The sequence below is a fragment of the Pygocentrus nattereri genome, chromosome 13 (assembly GCF_015220715.1).
Source record: "Pygocentrus nattereri isolate fPygNat1 chromosome 13, fPygNat1.pri, whole genome shotgun sequence".
Taxonomy (NCBI): Eukaryota; Metazoa; Chordata; class Actinopteri; order Characiformes; family Serrasalmidae; genus Pygocentrus; species Pygocentrus nattereri.
The window spans coordinates 26,601,417-26,615,776 of NC_051223.1; the positions used below are offsets into that span (position 1 = coordinate 26,601,417).

Consider the following 14,360-nt stretch of genomic DNA (forward strand, 5'->3'; position numbering starts at 1 on the left):
CCAGGAGCACTGCAGATATTGCTTGTTGCATGCGATTAGCAATTTAACAAGTTATTTATTTCTATTCCAGCTTTTATTTATGATCATTATAAATGCATTACACTAGCCAGAGTTAATGAAATGACTCAGACTCCATTCTTTGAGTACTGTCTTGCAACTGCTAATCTCGGTGATGGAATATGCTACTCTATATGGTACAATGGCTCAAATCAGACATGACTTAAATCAAATTTGCCCATCATTCACTTGATCAAGTTGTGTGAATTGTGACACAGTTGATGTAGTCCTGTGCAAAAGTCAGAGAACACCCCTTTGTTTCATTTCCGTACAATTTATTCATTATCACCAGTAAAAAAGCAGAAAAAAATTAACGTAAAAACTACACAGAAGCCTCAACTAAATATAATGTTAATTTATTTCATTATCAAATGTGTTCACAAGTCACCTTTTTAGCAGCTTCCATTCTTTTCAGGAGACTTGCTTTCAGAGTTTTAAAGTAATATGTGGGGATATAATATACACTGCTCAAAAAAATAAAGGGAACACTCTAACACATCCTAGATCTGAATGAATGAAATATTCTCATTGAATACTTTGTTCTGTACAAAGTTGAATGTGCTGACAACAAAATCACACAAAAATTATCAATGGAAATCAAATTTATTAACCAATGGAGGCCTGGATTTGGAGTCACACACACAATTAAAGTGGAAAAACACACTACAGGCTGATCCAACTTTGATGTAATGTCCTTAAAACAAGTCAAAATGAGGCTCAGTATTGTGTGTGGCCTCCACGTGCCTGTATGACCTCCCTAGAATGCCTGGGCATGCTCCTGATGAGGTGGCGGAGGGTCTCCTGAGGGATCTCCTCCCAGACCTGGACTAAAGCATCCGCCAACTCCTGGACAGTCTGTGGTGCAACGTGGCGTTGGTGGATGGAGCGAGACATGATGTCCCAGATGTGCTCAATCGAATTCAGGTCTGGGGAACGGGCGGGCCAGTCCATAGCTTCAATGCCTTCATCTTGCAGGAACTGCTGACACACTCCAGCCACATGAGGTCTAGCATTGTCCTGCATTAGGAGGAACCCAGGGCCAACCTCACCAGCATATGGTCTCACAAGGGGTCTGAGGATCTCATCTCGCTACCTAATGGCAGTCAGGCTACCTCTGGCGAGCACATGGAGGGCTGTGCGGCCCTCCAAAGAAATGCCACCGCACACCGTTACTGACCCACTGCCAAACCGGTCATGCTGAAGGATGTTGCAGGCAGCAGATCGCTCTCCACGGCATCTCCAGACTCTGTCACGTCTGTCACATGTGCTCAGTGTGAACCTGCTTTCATCTGTGAAGAGCACAGGGTGCCAGTGGCGAATTTGCCAATCCTGGTGTTCTCTGGCAAATGCCAAGCGTTCTGCACGGTGTTGGGCTGTGAGCACGACCCCCATCTGTGGACGTCGGGCCCTCATACCATCCTCATGGAGTCGGTTTCTAACCGTTTGTGCAGACACATGCACATTTGTGGCCTGCTGGAGGTCATTTTCCGGGGTCTGGCAGTGCTCCTCCTGTTCCTCCTTGCACAAAGACGGAGGTAGCGGTCCTGCTGCTGGGTTGTTGCCCTCCTACGGCCTCCTCCACATCTCCTGGTGTACTGGCCTATCTCCTGGTAGCACCTCCAGCCTCTGGACACTACGCTGACAGACACAGCAAACCTTCTTGCCACAGCTCACACTGATGTGCCATCCTGGATGAGCTGCACTACCTGAGCCACTTGTGTGGGTTGTAGAGTCCGTCTCATGCTACCACGAGTGTGAAAGCACCACCAACATTCAATAGTGACCAAAACATCAGCCAGAAAGCAGAAAGGTACTGAGAATTGGTCTGTGGTCCCCACCTGCAGAACCACTCCTTTATTGGGTGTGTCTTGCTAATTGCCAATGATTTCCACCTGTTGTCTATTCCATTTGCACAACAGCTGTGAAATTGATTATCAATCAGTGTTGCTTCCTAAGTGGACAGTTTGATTTCACAGAAGTTTGATTTACTTGGAGTTATATTGTGTTGTTTAAGTGTTCCCTTTATTTTTTTGATCAGTGTATTAAATATAAAATATTTTTTACAAATCTCAGTAGTTCAGTCTTAACCAAGTTCAGTTGATTGCATTTTCTGCTTCTTATGATTGAAGTAGTCCCAGAAACATCCAATGATATTGAGGACCATTGCTATAGTAACACTATCAGATACTCTTCCCTTTTGCCTGTTTCCTTTTCTCTGTAACAGCTTCTTAACAGCTTCACATGCTTTCAGTTTTTCTTTTCACAGTGGAAGATTGGACAGAAAGACTTTTTTCAGATCTGAAGCAGGAATGGAGTTTGGGTTTACTCCTGTCTCTAAGATTTAAATGCTGTTTATCTGATGGTGAAAGTTTTGCTGGTCTCCAAGGCCTTGCATGGTCGTTAGGAGTCCTATTTTCTCTGTCTCTTGCAATAATTTTTTCCCTTTAATCCTAAGAGGCTTATCATTTATCTAGTCTTCTCAGAAATATCCCCTGAAAAGATAGAAAACATGTACTTTATGGCTGAAAATTCAAAAGTTCAGGGTGGTCTTTGACTTTTGCACAGTACTATATGCTCTACAGCAAGTTTAAGATGTATAACGTATTTTATGGCAGGTTATCTTTGACTTGTATGTTGTACAAATGTGAAAGAACATAAGCCAGCCAATGCTGATGAAATGACTGAGATTCACTTCTTATTAGCATTCTTTGCATTCTGTGAGTTAATCATATACACATGCCATGTCTTTCCTTCTCAACAGGAGACATATTTCATCTTAGCTGTTCCTGATTAGTGCAAGCCCAAGTGAAGCAGCAGATACCACATTAGCGCAACATGTCAAAATGCTTAAATCAAATGTGCCGTTTTCTTTTTCCTTTCTGACCAGATGTTTGTGGCAGTGTAGATATATGAATGCTGTTTAATTCAATATATGAATGGCTTTGTGAATCTAGTTGTTTGCTTTTAAAAATCAGAAGACACTGCTAGATTCAGCATGTGTTGAATATGTGGAAAAATAATGCAGATGGTTAGACTACCTATCTAAATAAAACCCTGTGACACTATCACTCTCTGATGTTCGTTGGCATATGAGCTAAAAGCAAAACAATCCTTTATACGCAGGATAACCTCTGTAGGCCTTGTACAGGGGTGAATGCCCTCTACAAGTATATAAACAGCAGTGGCTATTTAATTGAATTGTCCCTCAACTACAGTTGGTCATTTATCTTTTTTATGGACTAATGCACTAAAATGGCCCTCGGGTATGTGCAGTCCCATGCACGTCAACCTCAACATGTACCATTACTGCAGTTACAGGGGCATTAGTAACAGGCCTAATTGATAATAATCCCTTTTGTATTTTTCATTTCCGATGCTTCTGAATCACAATACTCCAGATGTTTCTTTTCCACAATGTAGCCAATGTTTTCCATTCGGCTGCTCTCCATGGCCTCAGCGGAACACACTGGGTGTCCTAATTACTGCCCCCCCCCCCCCCCACCCCACCCCCAACCGCCACCACCAAAAGAAAAAAAAGGTTCCTCGAGGGATTTAGGGACAAATTAAAAGACATTTCAGAATAAAATATCCCTCATCCATGTGGCGGCCATTTACAGTGACTCATGAAAAATATCATTGTTGTGTTTTTGGCCATTTGGATCCTCGTTCTAGGCCAGCCGCAGTCCCTCTGCTCATTTCTGAGACACTACAGGGAGAGCACAGCATGGCAAGGAATACTGATAGCGAACTCATTTGCTCAGTGAACACTTTTTGGCACAACCCAGCGCCCTTTTTGGCCCGACACTGCACTCTCTCTGGCATTGGCAAACGTGAACAGATACCCTTTGTTCTATAGCTGGAATAATTATATGACAAAGGCAGTATGAGTGCTGCAAACACTAAAAAGCTCAACTGTGTGCCTCAAGATAAAGCGGGGTGTAATATATAGAGTATGCCTGCATTTTGGAGGGAAGGCAGCAGCATTTTTTGAAGCATGTGCTTGATTATAATGAGCTGAGAGTTGGATTCAGAGAGATGGCAGCCAGGGTTTATGTCGTCCTCGGCTTTTCAGTTGCTTTTGCTAATTTGCGTAGCACAAAATTAGCCTTTGACTGCGGAGCAGCTTGAGGAATTAAATCCCTTGCACACACACAGAGGGATTGTCAGCAGAGCAAGGGAGAAATCATTGACAATTCTTGTCAGGTCGGTGGTGAACACTTGCTTAGTGCTGCACAGAGGAGATAGGAAAATAAGTGATGAGCCCAGAACGGATACAGAATAATTATTATGTATCCTCCCCCCCCAAAAAAAGTCATGTGTGTTTAAGTGCTAATGCACAGAGCCACAGTCACACCAAAGTTTTGTTTTGTTTTTTTCCTCTTTCTTTTGGGCTGGTTTGGCCTCTACAATTTGCACTGCTTTCTTATTTTATATATATATATATATATATATATATATATATATATATATATATATATATATATATATATGAAATAAGAATGCAGCATATATATATATATATATATATATATATATATATATATATATATATATATATATATATATATATGCTGCTATGTATGTGTGTGTGTGTGTGTGTGTGTGTGTGTGTGTGTGTGTGTTTTGGAAATACAAAGTTCTGTTCTGGCAGTGACACTACATTCCATTCTTTCTCCTTGCAGTGTATTTTACACTGAGCTCAGGTTCATCCATCCAGTGCATATGGGCCTTTTTGAAAGAGCCATATACTCTCTAGTTCTAGTTCCCAGTGCATTTCGTCTTGCATAGAACATCTTGTTTGAAAACTCCCTGAACATCAACAATTATCTCCGCTCTATCACATCCATGGACACTGGTAGGGACTAACACTGCAAGCACACTCTCCTTGCAAGATTGTCTGCAGAAGTGTCTGGAAAAATGTTGGCATGATTGCTTTCAGTATGTGCAAACTATGCTTTTTGCTTAACAGTTGTGCGTGACAGCATATCTCTGTTTTGCAGATGGTGCAGTGTATTACAGAAACAGACATTTTAGCCTTGTCTGTAATTGACACGTTATTCCAAGTGATTGCGTAATCTGATGTACATAATTGTATTTCTGTGGCATTTTGTAATCAAGGCACTGAAGCTCAAGTCACTCCATTAGCTTGTTTACAATTGTTTACCTAAATCATGTATCATCAACCAGACAATTAGCTAATGAGTAGCAACAGGTGTCTAGGATGCATGAGTAGAGTGTCTATATGTACTGCAAATGGAGCTCCGTTTGAATATGTGAATGTGACTGAAGCAAATGCCTCAATCCATGTGAAGCCTAAACTGTAAACTGCTGCTCATTTGTTCTATTTTCACTGAAGGGACAGGCTTGCCAAAATGAAAAATGTAACCATTGTAACATGGTAGTCTGGAGATTTTCTGGTGTGACCCAACCCCCCCACCCAGCCCCCCTCCTCTTGTTTGTTATTTCTACGTGGGAAGACCTTTTGATAAACTACAACTGCTTTGGGGTAAATTTTTTGGGTCAGACTATTTGATTTGTTTGTTTGTTTGTTTTCTCTTCTAGCTGGTAAATACAGAAGAACGCATTACTGCTAGAAGGCTGAATAACTTATCGCCGCTGTATAACTGTGGTAACTGTTAGGACGTTACGTTTGTGACTTTGTCTGTCAATTTTTCTGCAGTGATTCACAGTCATTACAGCAATGTTCTTCTTCTGCATCTCCCAGCAAACCCTATAGTAAGCTTTTCATCATAGAAAAACCTTCAGGCTGATGGATCGAACGAAACTCCATATGTAGTAAAAGCAGTGCTTTCTGCATTTTTTAGCATGTTGTTCAGATAGTAATTAGCTAATTTAACTGTAGTTGTAAGCTAATCTGGCTGAAGATTTATTAAGTTACATTTTACATCTATGTAGAAGTAAATAAAACTTCAGATGGATTAGCTATTATGTTACCTAGCTGGCATGCTTCTTATAAAAACTGTCTCATTATTTTGCTGTTTTCTTTTTAACCACTGCATTTTTGCCATTTAGTGCTTCAGTTTTGTTCTTCAGATTTGTATCTGTAGCTTGACAGGATTTTCATAGCGACAAACAAAGCCTGCAGCTAATAATGAAACTAAACCGAAACTAAACCAAAACTCTATACTAAAGACTCAAGACTTGGACTTTCATGAAGCATCAGGTCTGGTCTTGAGTAGTTTTCTGGTTTCGATGCTGGATGTAAGGTTGGCTCATTTTTCTGTGACTTAATGTTCTTTTGAATAGACATTAACCACCTTTTACAAAGTACCACATATTTTTTCTAGAAAATGAAGAAAAGCACCTTCTTGTATTTCACAGACATACTCAAAAACTATGTATACTTTTACTCAAAAAGAGATAACAGTAGTGTTAATCATCTCACTAATGAATCCTATTGTCCCACGTTCAAGGTCACAATGTTCACCAATGTCCTAGCCAATCACTTTGGCTTTAGCATTTGCGTCTGCATTTTCCACATCCAGATATAATGCACTCCATGGGTATTATTCAGTTGAATTGTGAATTCTAGCTTGGTTGTATTTATTAGCTCAATAGCTAGGCTAGCAGTCAGGATTGGTTGAGCACTGCAGGGATTCTTAGTACTTGTATGATATACTTTTGTAGCGCATCCCGGATTTTGAAGTGAGGGAACGTTGTTGAATAAATACTTGACAATGATTTCAAATCATGGATTCTGTCAAAATAATGAGGTGGATGGACACGATGCTGACCTACAGGCAGAACAAAAAAATAACATATTGTGCTGTAATTTTAGACCTGAATGTCCCTTCAGGTCTCAGTCAGTGGGCATTAGATGTTTGGAAATTCCCTCCCACTTTTTGCTGACACTTTAGCTGAATAGAATCAAGTCTACATTTGAACTGTACTCTGATAAACATATATCAAGTAGTTGAGTTTTATCTTTTTGTTTACAGTAAAACCTATTTTAAGTTGGAACTCAATTCAAATTGTAGCACATTTAATGACTTGCATTCGACCACGTCACGTTAAAATCTTAAAAACCATGCATATAGTTAGCAGTCCCTTTTCCTCAAAAGTGCTTGCATATCACAATCTCCATTATCCAGGATATCAATGACTGATGAGACTTATTACTATTATTATTATTATTATTATTTTTATTATTTTCCAAACAGGCAATAGAGAAGTCAAGTGTGCAGGATCAGGAAGGGGCTTGTAAGGAGGGGTTGAACGAGGGCAAAGGGAAGAAGGGAGAGTATGAGGTTGTTTACTTACCCAGTGAATCACAGGGCTCTGGAAGGTTAATAGGATTTTGTTCACATCAATAGTGCTGATGGAACAGCGCGTGAGCTACTGCCCTCGCATCAAACTGCAGCCACAAAAGGCAGCAGATTGCATGCCGAGCACTAGCACTTCTGAGCGTCTTGCTACTCACCAGGGCCAGGGTGCTTATGTACTTCCACTGACTAATGGCAATCTAGTGCCAAGTGCGTGTTTAGCAAAAAGGTGCTGGAGATTTGCTATTTTGCTGAATGCTGGATGGCAATGTATGTGTCCCCTGTGTATCAGTATCCTTTTGTTGACCTCAATATCTTTGATGACCCCTAGTAGATTCTTTTATATGTTTTGTGAACTACGCTAGGGTAGGTGTTAAACTGATGAATTTACAAGGATTTTCTTCGTATTGCAGAAGTATACTATGAATAATCAGGGTTTTAACACCACAAAGAGCTTTATTGTTATTATTTTTTGCCAGAATGTCGTTTTCCATGGGTTTCATAATGCACAGCAAATGCATCACAGGGAGTGTTTTGTTTGGTGTATTTTTCTTGGTATATTTATGGATTTTTGTCTGTTCTTTTACTGATATAAGAATAAATCCACTGTGTGGAATTTAGTATGACAGGACAGTGGAGGCCTTGATTGGACAGAAATAAATATGGCCTCCCGCAGGATTGGGCAACAGCTGCTGAATTATCTTTATGAGAAGGACCATCAATGGCTTTTGATGGCTTCTTGCTGGGCTTTTAAGTGCCTATTCATCGGGCAGTACACAGGCTCCCACACACACACACACATGCACACTGATAGAAACTGATGGAATTAACGATATAGCAGCTCCTCAGAATCCTCCTTGAAACAGCATGTGGGTGTTTTTTTTTCTCCCCTTCTGCCTTCTCCAGTATTTATGGCGGCCCCATGTCTTTTTGGCACTTTAATTGGGAATGAGATTGGACAGTGGGCGAGACTGGGGCCAAACGCATGTGATTGCTGTCATGCCAGAGAAACTTGCCAGCTAGAGAGAGAAAGAGAGAGAAAGAGAGAGAGAAAGAGAGAGAGAGAGAGAGAGAGAGAGAGAGAGAGAGAGAGAGAGAGAGAGAGAAAGAGAGAGAAAGAGAGCGAGAGAGCAAGACAGAAAGAAAGAACAGAAGCATCAAAGCACTGGGAAGAAGGCCAGGCCACTGCTGAGTCTAACACTTCCTCTACTGATGGACTCGTCCCAGTCAGCACTGCTTTGCTGCTTCATCACATAAACACAATGCTACGGATGGAAGCGTTTCATTCTTGTTTTTGTTTTTTTTGCCCTTCTTTTTGATTGATTTATTGTTTTCTTTCGCACTTTTATTCGCTTTCTTCTCTGTCGCTGCACTCTCAAGCGTGCTTCCTTTTTACCCAGTGATCTGCTCATTCGCACTTTACAGATTTGAGAAGAAGCGATGCTATCAGGCTGCTCTCGCAGTCTCAGGCCCCCTCTCCGCCCCGAAGCCCCACTCATGACACTTGTTTACTTGGGGAGAGATGAAGGGAGTGATGAAAGCGAGCTTCCTCAACAGAAAATTGGCTGCCGACAGTCGCCCTGATTTCCCCCTCCCCCTCAGGAGTGTAACTGCTGCTCTCTAAATTACGGCTGTCTCAGAGCTTGGCGCTAACGCTGGTGGCTTGACAAGCGCTTCGCTCTGATCTGATGCCATGCGGGCTGTGAAGAACACTTCCGCTATTGTGATTTTTATCGCAGTGCAGCCTGCTGCCAGGCACACCTTTTCAGTCAATGTGGAATGCAGGGAGTTCACACTGTGGCACGCAGGCCTGCGACTTTCTCTGCTGTGTTAAAAAGTGCATTCAGGGGTCTTTCACTTATGTCTGCTGTTTCTCAAGGTTTATTCACACCTATACTGCATTGAGATATGAGGTTTGTAGTGAACATTGCTTTTATGATGATGTGATGGCATTGGTGCCCCCTGTGAGTTATTTCTCCTGCTCACATGTCTGCTTGTAGAACAAAGGAGGTCATATTTGTTCTCTAAAATATCACTGTGCTTGCTCTGTTTTGCTGCTATTTTTGTATCCCGCTTCTACAGCCCCTTAACTGCAGGTTTCATTTTTTTTTCCTTTCTTTCTCTCCCTATTTCTGGAACATGGTGATGGATGGGCAACGCTTTGCAAACCAGTTCTCTTGCACTGACACTGAGTAACCTCATGTATGTTTTATTTGTCTTCCCTTAGGATCGTTCTCCTTGTGGCTTCCAAACTGCATTAATCGCTTTCAAAACATAGACCTTACCTTGCCTACATATTGCTTTCCACTTCCAGTCCACTCCTCCAAGAGAAAGAAACTATTCCACATCCAGCCGCGTTTAGTGCGGTGAAGTGTCCGTCCGTCCCTTTCGGCCGTGCTAATTCCAGGCACGGGGCGGATCAGGGCGGAGCTCCACTCCGGGATGGACAACAACATGAGCAAAGCGAGCTGATTGGTTATCATTGTATCCAATCACTCCTGGAGAGTCCTTGATAAGGAATCAATTAAGGAATTGAGTGTTGTATGAGAGATACAGCTGAATGCAAATGGTGTCAGAATAGGACATCTTATCCTCAGTCTCCTTTTCTCCTCTCGTCTTCAGGCCTGGGAGAAGACAAGAAAAGATTGATGAGGCACAAAGTTAAGCATAATGCTACATTTTGTTCTCCCCCTTGAAGTCAGCCTAAGATAACAATAATTGAATAACCCCAAGCTGACGCAGCAGTCCAAAGAGGCAGGTAAACAAAGTTACAAGCTGTGTCAAACTGAACGGCCTGCATTAATGAGTGACCAGTACTTGGACTACTTACTCAGCACTAAGCTTATTTAAACCCTCCTTTTACTCCTTCCCTAAAGGTTCAGTGTACACCGCAGTAGATGAAAAGTCTACAGCAAACTGTAGTGCTCTGGCCAAACATCTAATTATGTGCTCCTCTATGGTAAACAATAGACAGAGCAGACGGCTTAGCTAGACCTGTAATGGTTCAATGATGCACAGTGTCCTCCAGGACCACTCTTGATAGGTAATTTAGGCAGCGCATACATAATTTATGGGTTTTTGGCACTTAATCCTAATAAATCTTCCTTCCCTCATTCCATGGGAGCCCAGTTTTAAGGAAAATGTAGAAGGCCAAAGTGCCAAGCCAGCATGACAGGCATTTATTACCCCATGTATCTCTAGGGGGATCGCGAGCAAATGAGGAGCAGATTCATAATATTTTGTCGTTCTTGTTCACCGATCTGAATCAACAAGAGAAAGAGGGAAGGCTAAAAAGGCAGAATGTCATTGGAGGCATTTAGAAGAACAAAGCCATTCGTCTTTTTTTGTCTACGAACAAATTAGCACTATGGTTCCATTCGACGTGACTGAAGCAGTGCATGTAAAAGGACATTATCTTATGAGTGCGAGGGAAATAATTTAGTTAATGAGATACAGATGAAACTGGGCATTACTCACAAGGAAGGGGTTTGAAAGTGTGCCGACTGCTGTAATTTGTGGAATCACTGACTTTGCTGATGTCGGTAATGAATTCACGCAGGCCCAGCATGGGAAGGCCTCAGTGGGCCTCAGACATACGGTTCTTGCATCTCAGGGTTAGAGATCCGGAAAAAAAAGCGTTGACATTCAGAACCACTGTAGCGGTCTTCATGAATAAAACATGACAAACATAAAATAATGGTCAAGATTTCATATATGGTACTGCCGATATATTAAATACCTAGAATGAGGTATAGAGTCAGTGTACATGTGCATGGCCTGTGCCCTATTCATTGCTCATAAGGTCACACCGGTGACGACATATCCAAGAAGGAAATGGAATGTAAAGCTACCCCTTAGGGGTCTGTTTAAGCTTATTCTCTGACCTTGGTAGATATACATTAGGTTTAATACAGACTCACTTGCCTTAGTGCTAACATTATAGTGAGCTGGATGTCCATCCATCATGTGGAGTGACCACCCTTGAGGTTTGATGGATTTGATGGGTTCCATGACAAGCACAACACCCACGATCACACCTCAAGGACATTTATGGGAGTAAATGCAATCCATCATTCAACACTTCAGTTCTCTTATTCCTGAATGTGTTTGAGTACATGTTTGTCCCCTCCAAAAGCACTTATTTTTAGACATAATCACTGCACATCATTGCTGTACTCTGCAGTATAAAGGTTACATGCCTTATATTAATATTAGACCAGCATCCTGCATATATAAAGCAGTCTGCAGTATAAAGATTCCATGCCCTGTGGTAATGTTAAGCTGTCTCAGACATATGAAGCTCTGCTTACTTAAGCATGGTGACACTGAGATATCACAGTGTGCATCACACGTGCTGTCTGAGAGGCTTTGGAGCAGTCGTTTTAAGAAAAAGTGCTGCGCACGTAACCAGTTCTGCTGAGAAAGTGTTGACATTGCTGTCATGTAATGTGACTGTTTAGAGGATGTGGTTTGTGGAAGAGTCCAGATAGGAGATTATGTGGTTGTGTGGAGATTGGCTGACTCACAGGATGCCAATAAGCCATAAGCTGATAAAGTTCTCCTTTTTTTTTTGCCTTCTTCTTATTGGCCTCACTCAGAGTTGAGCTCTGCCACAGCGATGACAAGCGCATTTTGGAAAAACCGCGGAAAACGTTTGCGGCAATTAAAGCATGGTGATTCTTGTGATTGCATTTTCTAATTATCATTCAAGGCTGTCCTTGAGTTTTAATAGCATTCTGGATATTAATCTTTGATGCAGCATGCCTATTAAGCATTAAACCAGCGTATCTTTTTAAAATTCCACTTACTGCCCCACGAAGGGGGGTGGGGAGGCCCGCAAAAGGGAAAAAAAAATTCTCCTCACCAGATGTTCGGGACTTTCGCTTAATTATCTCAACTTGATTAGTGTATTAAAAGTCCATAGCGTATTAAAAAGTTGTTTATGAAGAAAGGCGTTAGTGTGGGAGGATTTCGCTGTAGCCTCATATGAAGAAAATAATAATATTAAGAGCTGGAGAAGGAAGGAATGATTCTGATTTGTAGCCTGACTTTGTCCCATTACCCAGGCTTATGTGGTGGACGGGTAGGTTTGTGTGTGTGCAAACATGCTTGGTTAGAGCACTGCTTGGTAATTTTGCCTTAATGAGGGATGTAAGAGGAATGCACTGCATTTAGGTGTTTCTGTGGCCAAACCAGCTGCACTGTCAGTGGGAGTTGGGAGTTTTAGTCTTTTGGGGAAAGATTTGCTGCATTGGCACACCAAACTAAACAAGTCAAAAAAAAGTCTAATAGCAGGAGAAAAACACAATGCGCATATACACACAGGTTTGTTTTTATGCAGTATCAGGACTTAAGGTCATACATTTTAATATGTGTAATGTACATTCAGCTACTCATATGCAACAACCAATGTACTGTGTGTATTGTAACTATGTGTTATGTGTCATTTATAGAATTTCTGGTCAAAACAACCATTAAGTACAATCATTCATTTTCACGAGATATTTCAAAGTAGATTAGACACAATCCATAAGGCAGGGAACTGTAAAAAGAAAAGTGAAAAAACAGGAATTTCCAAAACTGGAGTTGACTGAATGTTGAGTTTCCAAAACTGAAATTCTTAAGATACAAAATGGAGACTCCTAACAACTGTGGAAGACCTGGTAGACCACCAAAAGTGTCGCCATCAGATGAACAGCACTTAAAGCTTTCACTTTAGAGAGAGAGGAGAAAATCAAGTTCCGCTCTTGCTTCAGGTCTGAAAAATCCAGTTTTTTGTCCATCCTTTCACTGTGAGAGGATAATGCAATGAGTCTGAAAGGATGTGGAGCTGTGTGTCAAAAAGCTGCCATGGAGAACATAAAATAGACAAATAAGAACATTTTCAAATCAAAGAAGGAAGCTGCTGGTGTTTGCAGAGCAGTGCATTGGCCACCCCAGAGTCCAGACCTCCACCATCATTGAATGTGTTTGTGAATGTGTTATTTGGATTGTGAGAAGCACAAAATGCAACCAAGTTCTAAGACTGAACTTGGAGGTGTGGAAAAATATTCCTATAGATTTCTTTGAAAAACAATCAAGTCTCCTGAAAAGAGGCACTCCGTGGATACACTATTACTGAAAAATGTGATATGTTTTACTGTGGAGACCTCTGTATAATTTTCTCTCTGCATTTTTCTCTGATACTAAAGAATAATTTACATCAATTGATGATTAATTGCATTTAATCATGGATAATAAATAAATGCAGGGTGGTCTCTTACATCTGCACAGCACAGTATGTAACTTCTTATTTGTATTAAACCCATATGTATTATACATGTGTACCTACCTATGTGTAATAATAAGCAGATCTAAGACTAATCTGTAAAAAGAAATGATTAACAAAATAAAATGTCTAGCTTTTGTTTGAAAGCACTTTACATGTTACCATGTTTTTCTTGGTTTTCATACAATTCTAAACATTTCTTGTCCACAAAAAATTTGTGAAAACCAGCACATTTAGCAGCAGAGTGGGTAGTAAGTTGGGGGAGTTCAGCAGCTGCACCCTGGCTAGCAAGACTCTGTCTTTGTAATTGCAGTAGTCCTGTCTGCGAGGTACTGCTCCATTTCTCCAGAGACTTATAAAATCAGTCTGGAACAGTAGCCTCTACTGGGATTACATTTCCCATAGTCCAGCACAGCCTCGTTTGCTCAACCCCATCTACTCTCTCCCTCTCTTTCTCTCAGAATTCCCCCTTTAGACTGCCCCAGACATGGATCATTTAGGAGATCTGGGCTAGTTCTGTCCACGCCTGGCTCGCAGCTGACTGATGGTTGTAGGCATATGTGGGCTAGCGCTGTCTGTGGCCGCACATTCATTTTACACATTGCCTTTGGAGGAAAGTTTTTTTTTTTCCTTTTTCTTTTTTTTCCCTTTTTTTCCTTCTTCTTGTCTACCTTCCCTATGACCTTGACGTAGCTCAAACACGGAGGATGGAAAATGGATTTGAAGCTCTGATGGGATTGAGTGGTGAGGCG

General features: G+C 41.3%; 1 protein-coding gene across 2 annotated transcripts in view; it reads right to left on the reverse strand.

Moving 5' to 3' along the window:
• LOC108413004 (cadherin-10) overlaps nucleotides 1-14,360 on the reverse strand; it is a 69,344-nt gene that overhangs the window by 52,051 nt on the left and 2,933 nt on the right. For both annotated transcript variants that reach the window (XM_017685297.2, XM_017685295.2), the window contains exon 2: nucleotides 9,626-9,964. In XM_017685297.2, coding sequence (XP_017540786.1) covers nucleotides 9,626-9,823 — 198 coding nt within the window. In that variant the 5' untranslated portion in view covers nucleotides 9,824-9,964. The remainder of the gene's footprint in view (nucleotides 1-9,625; nucleotides 9,965-14,360) is intronic.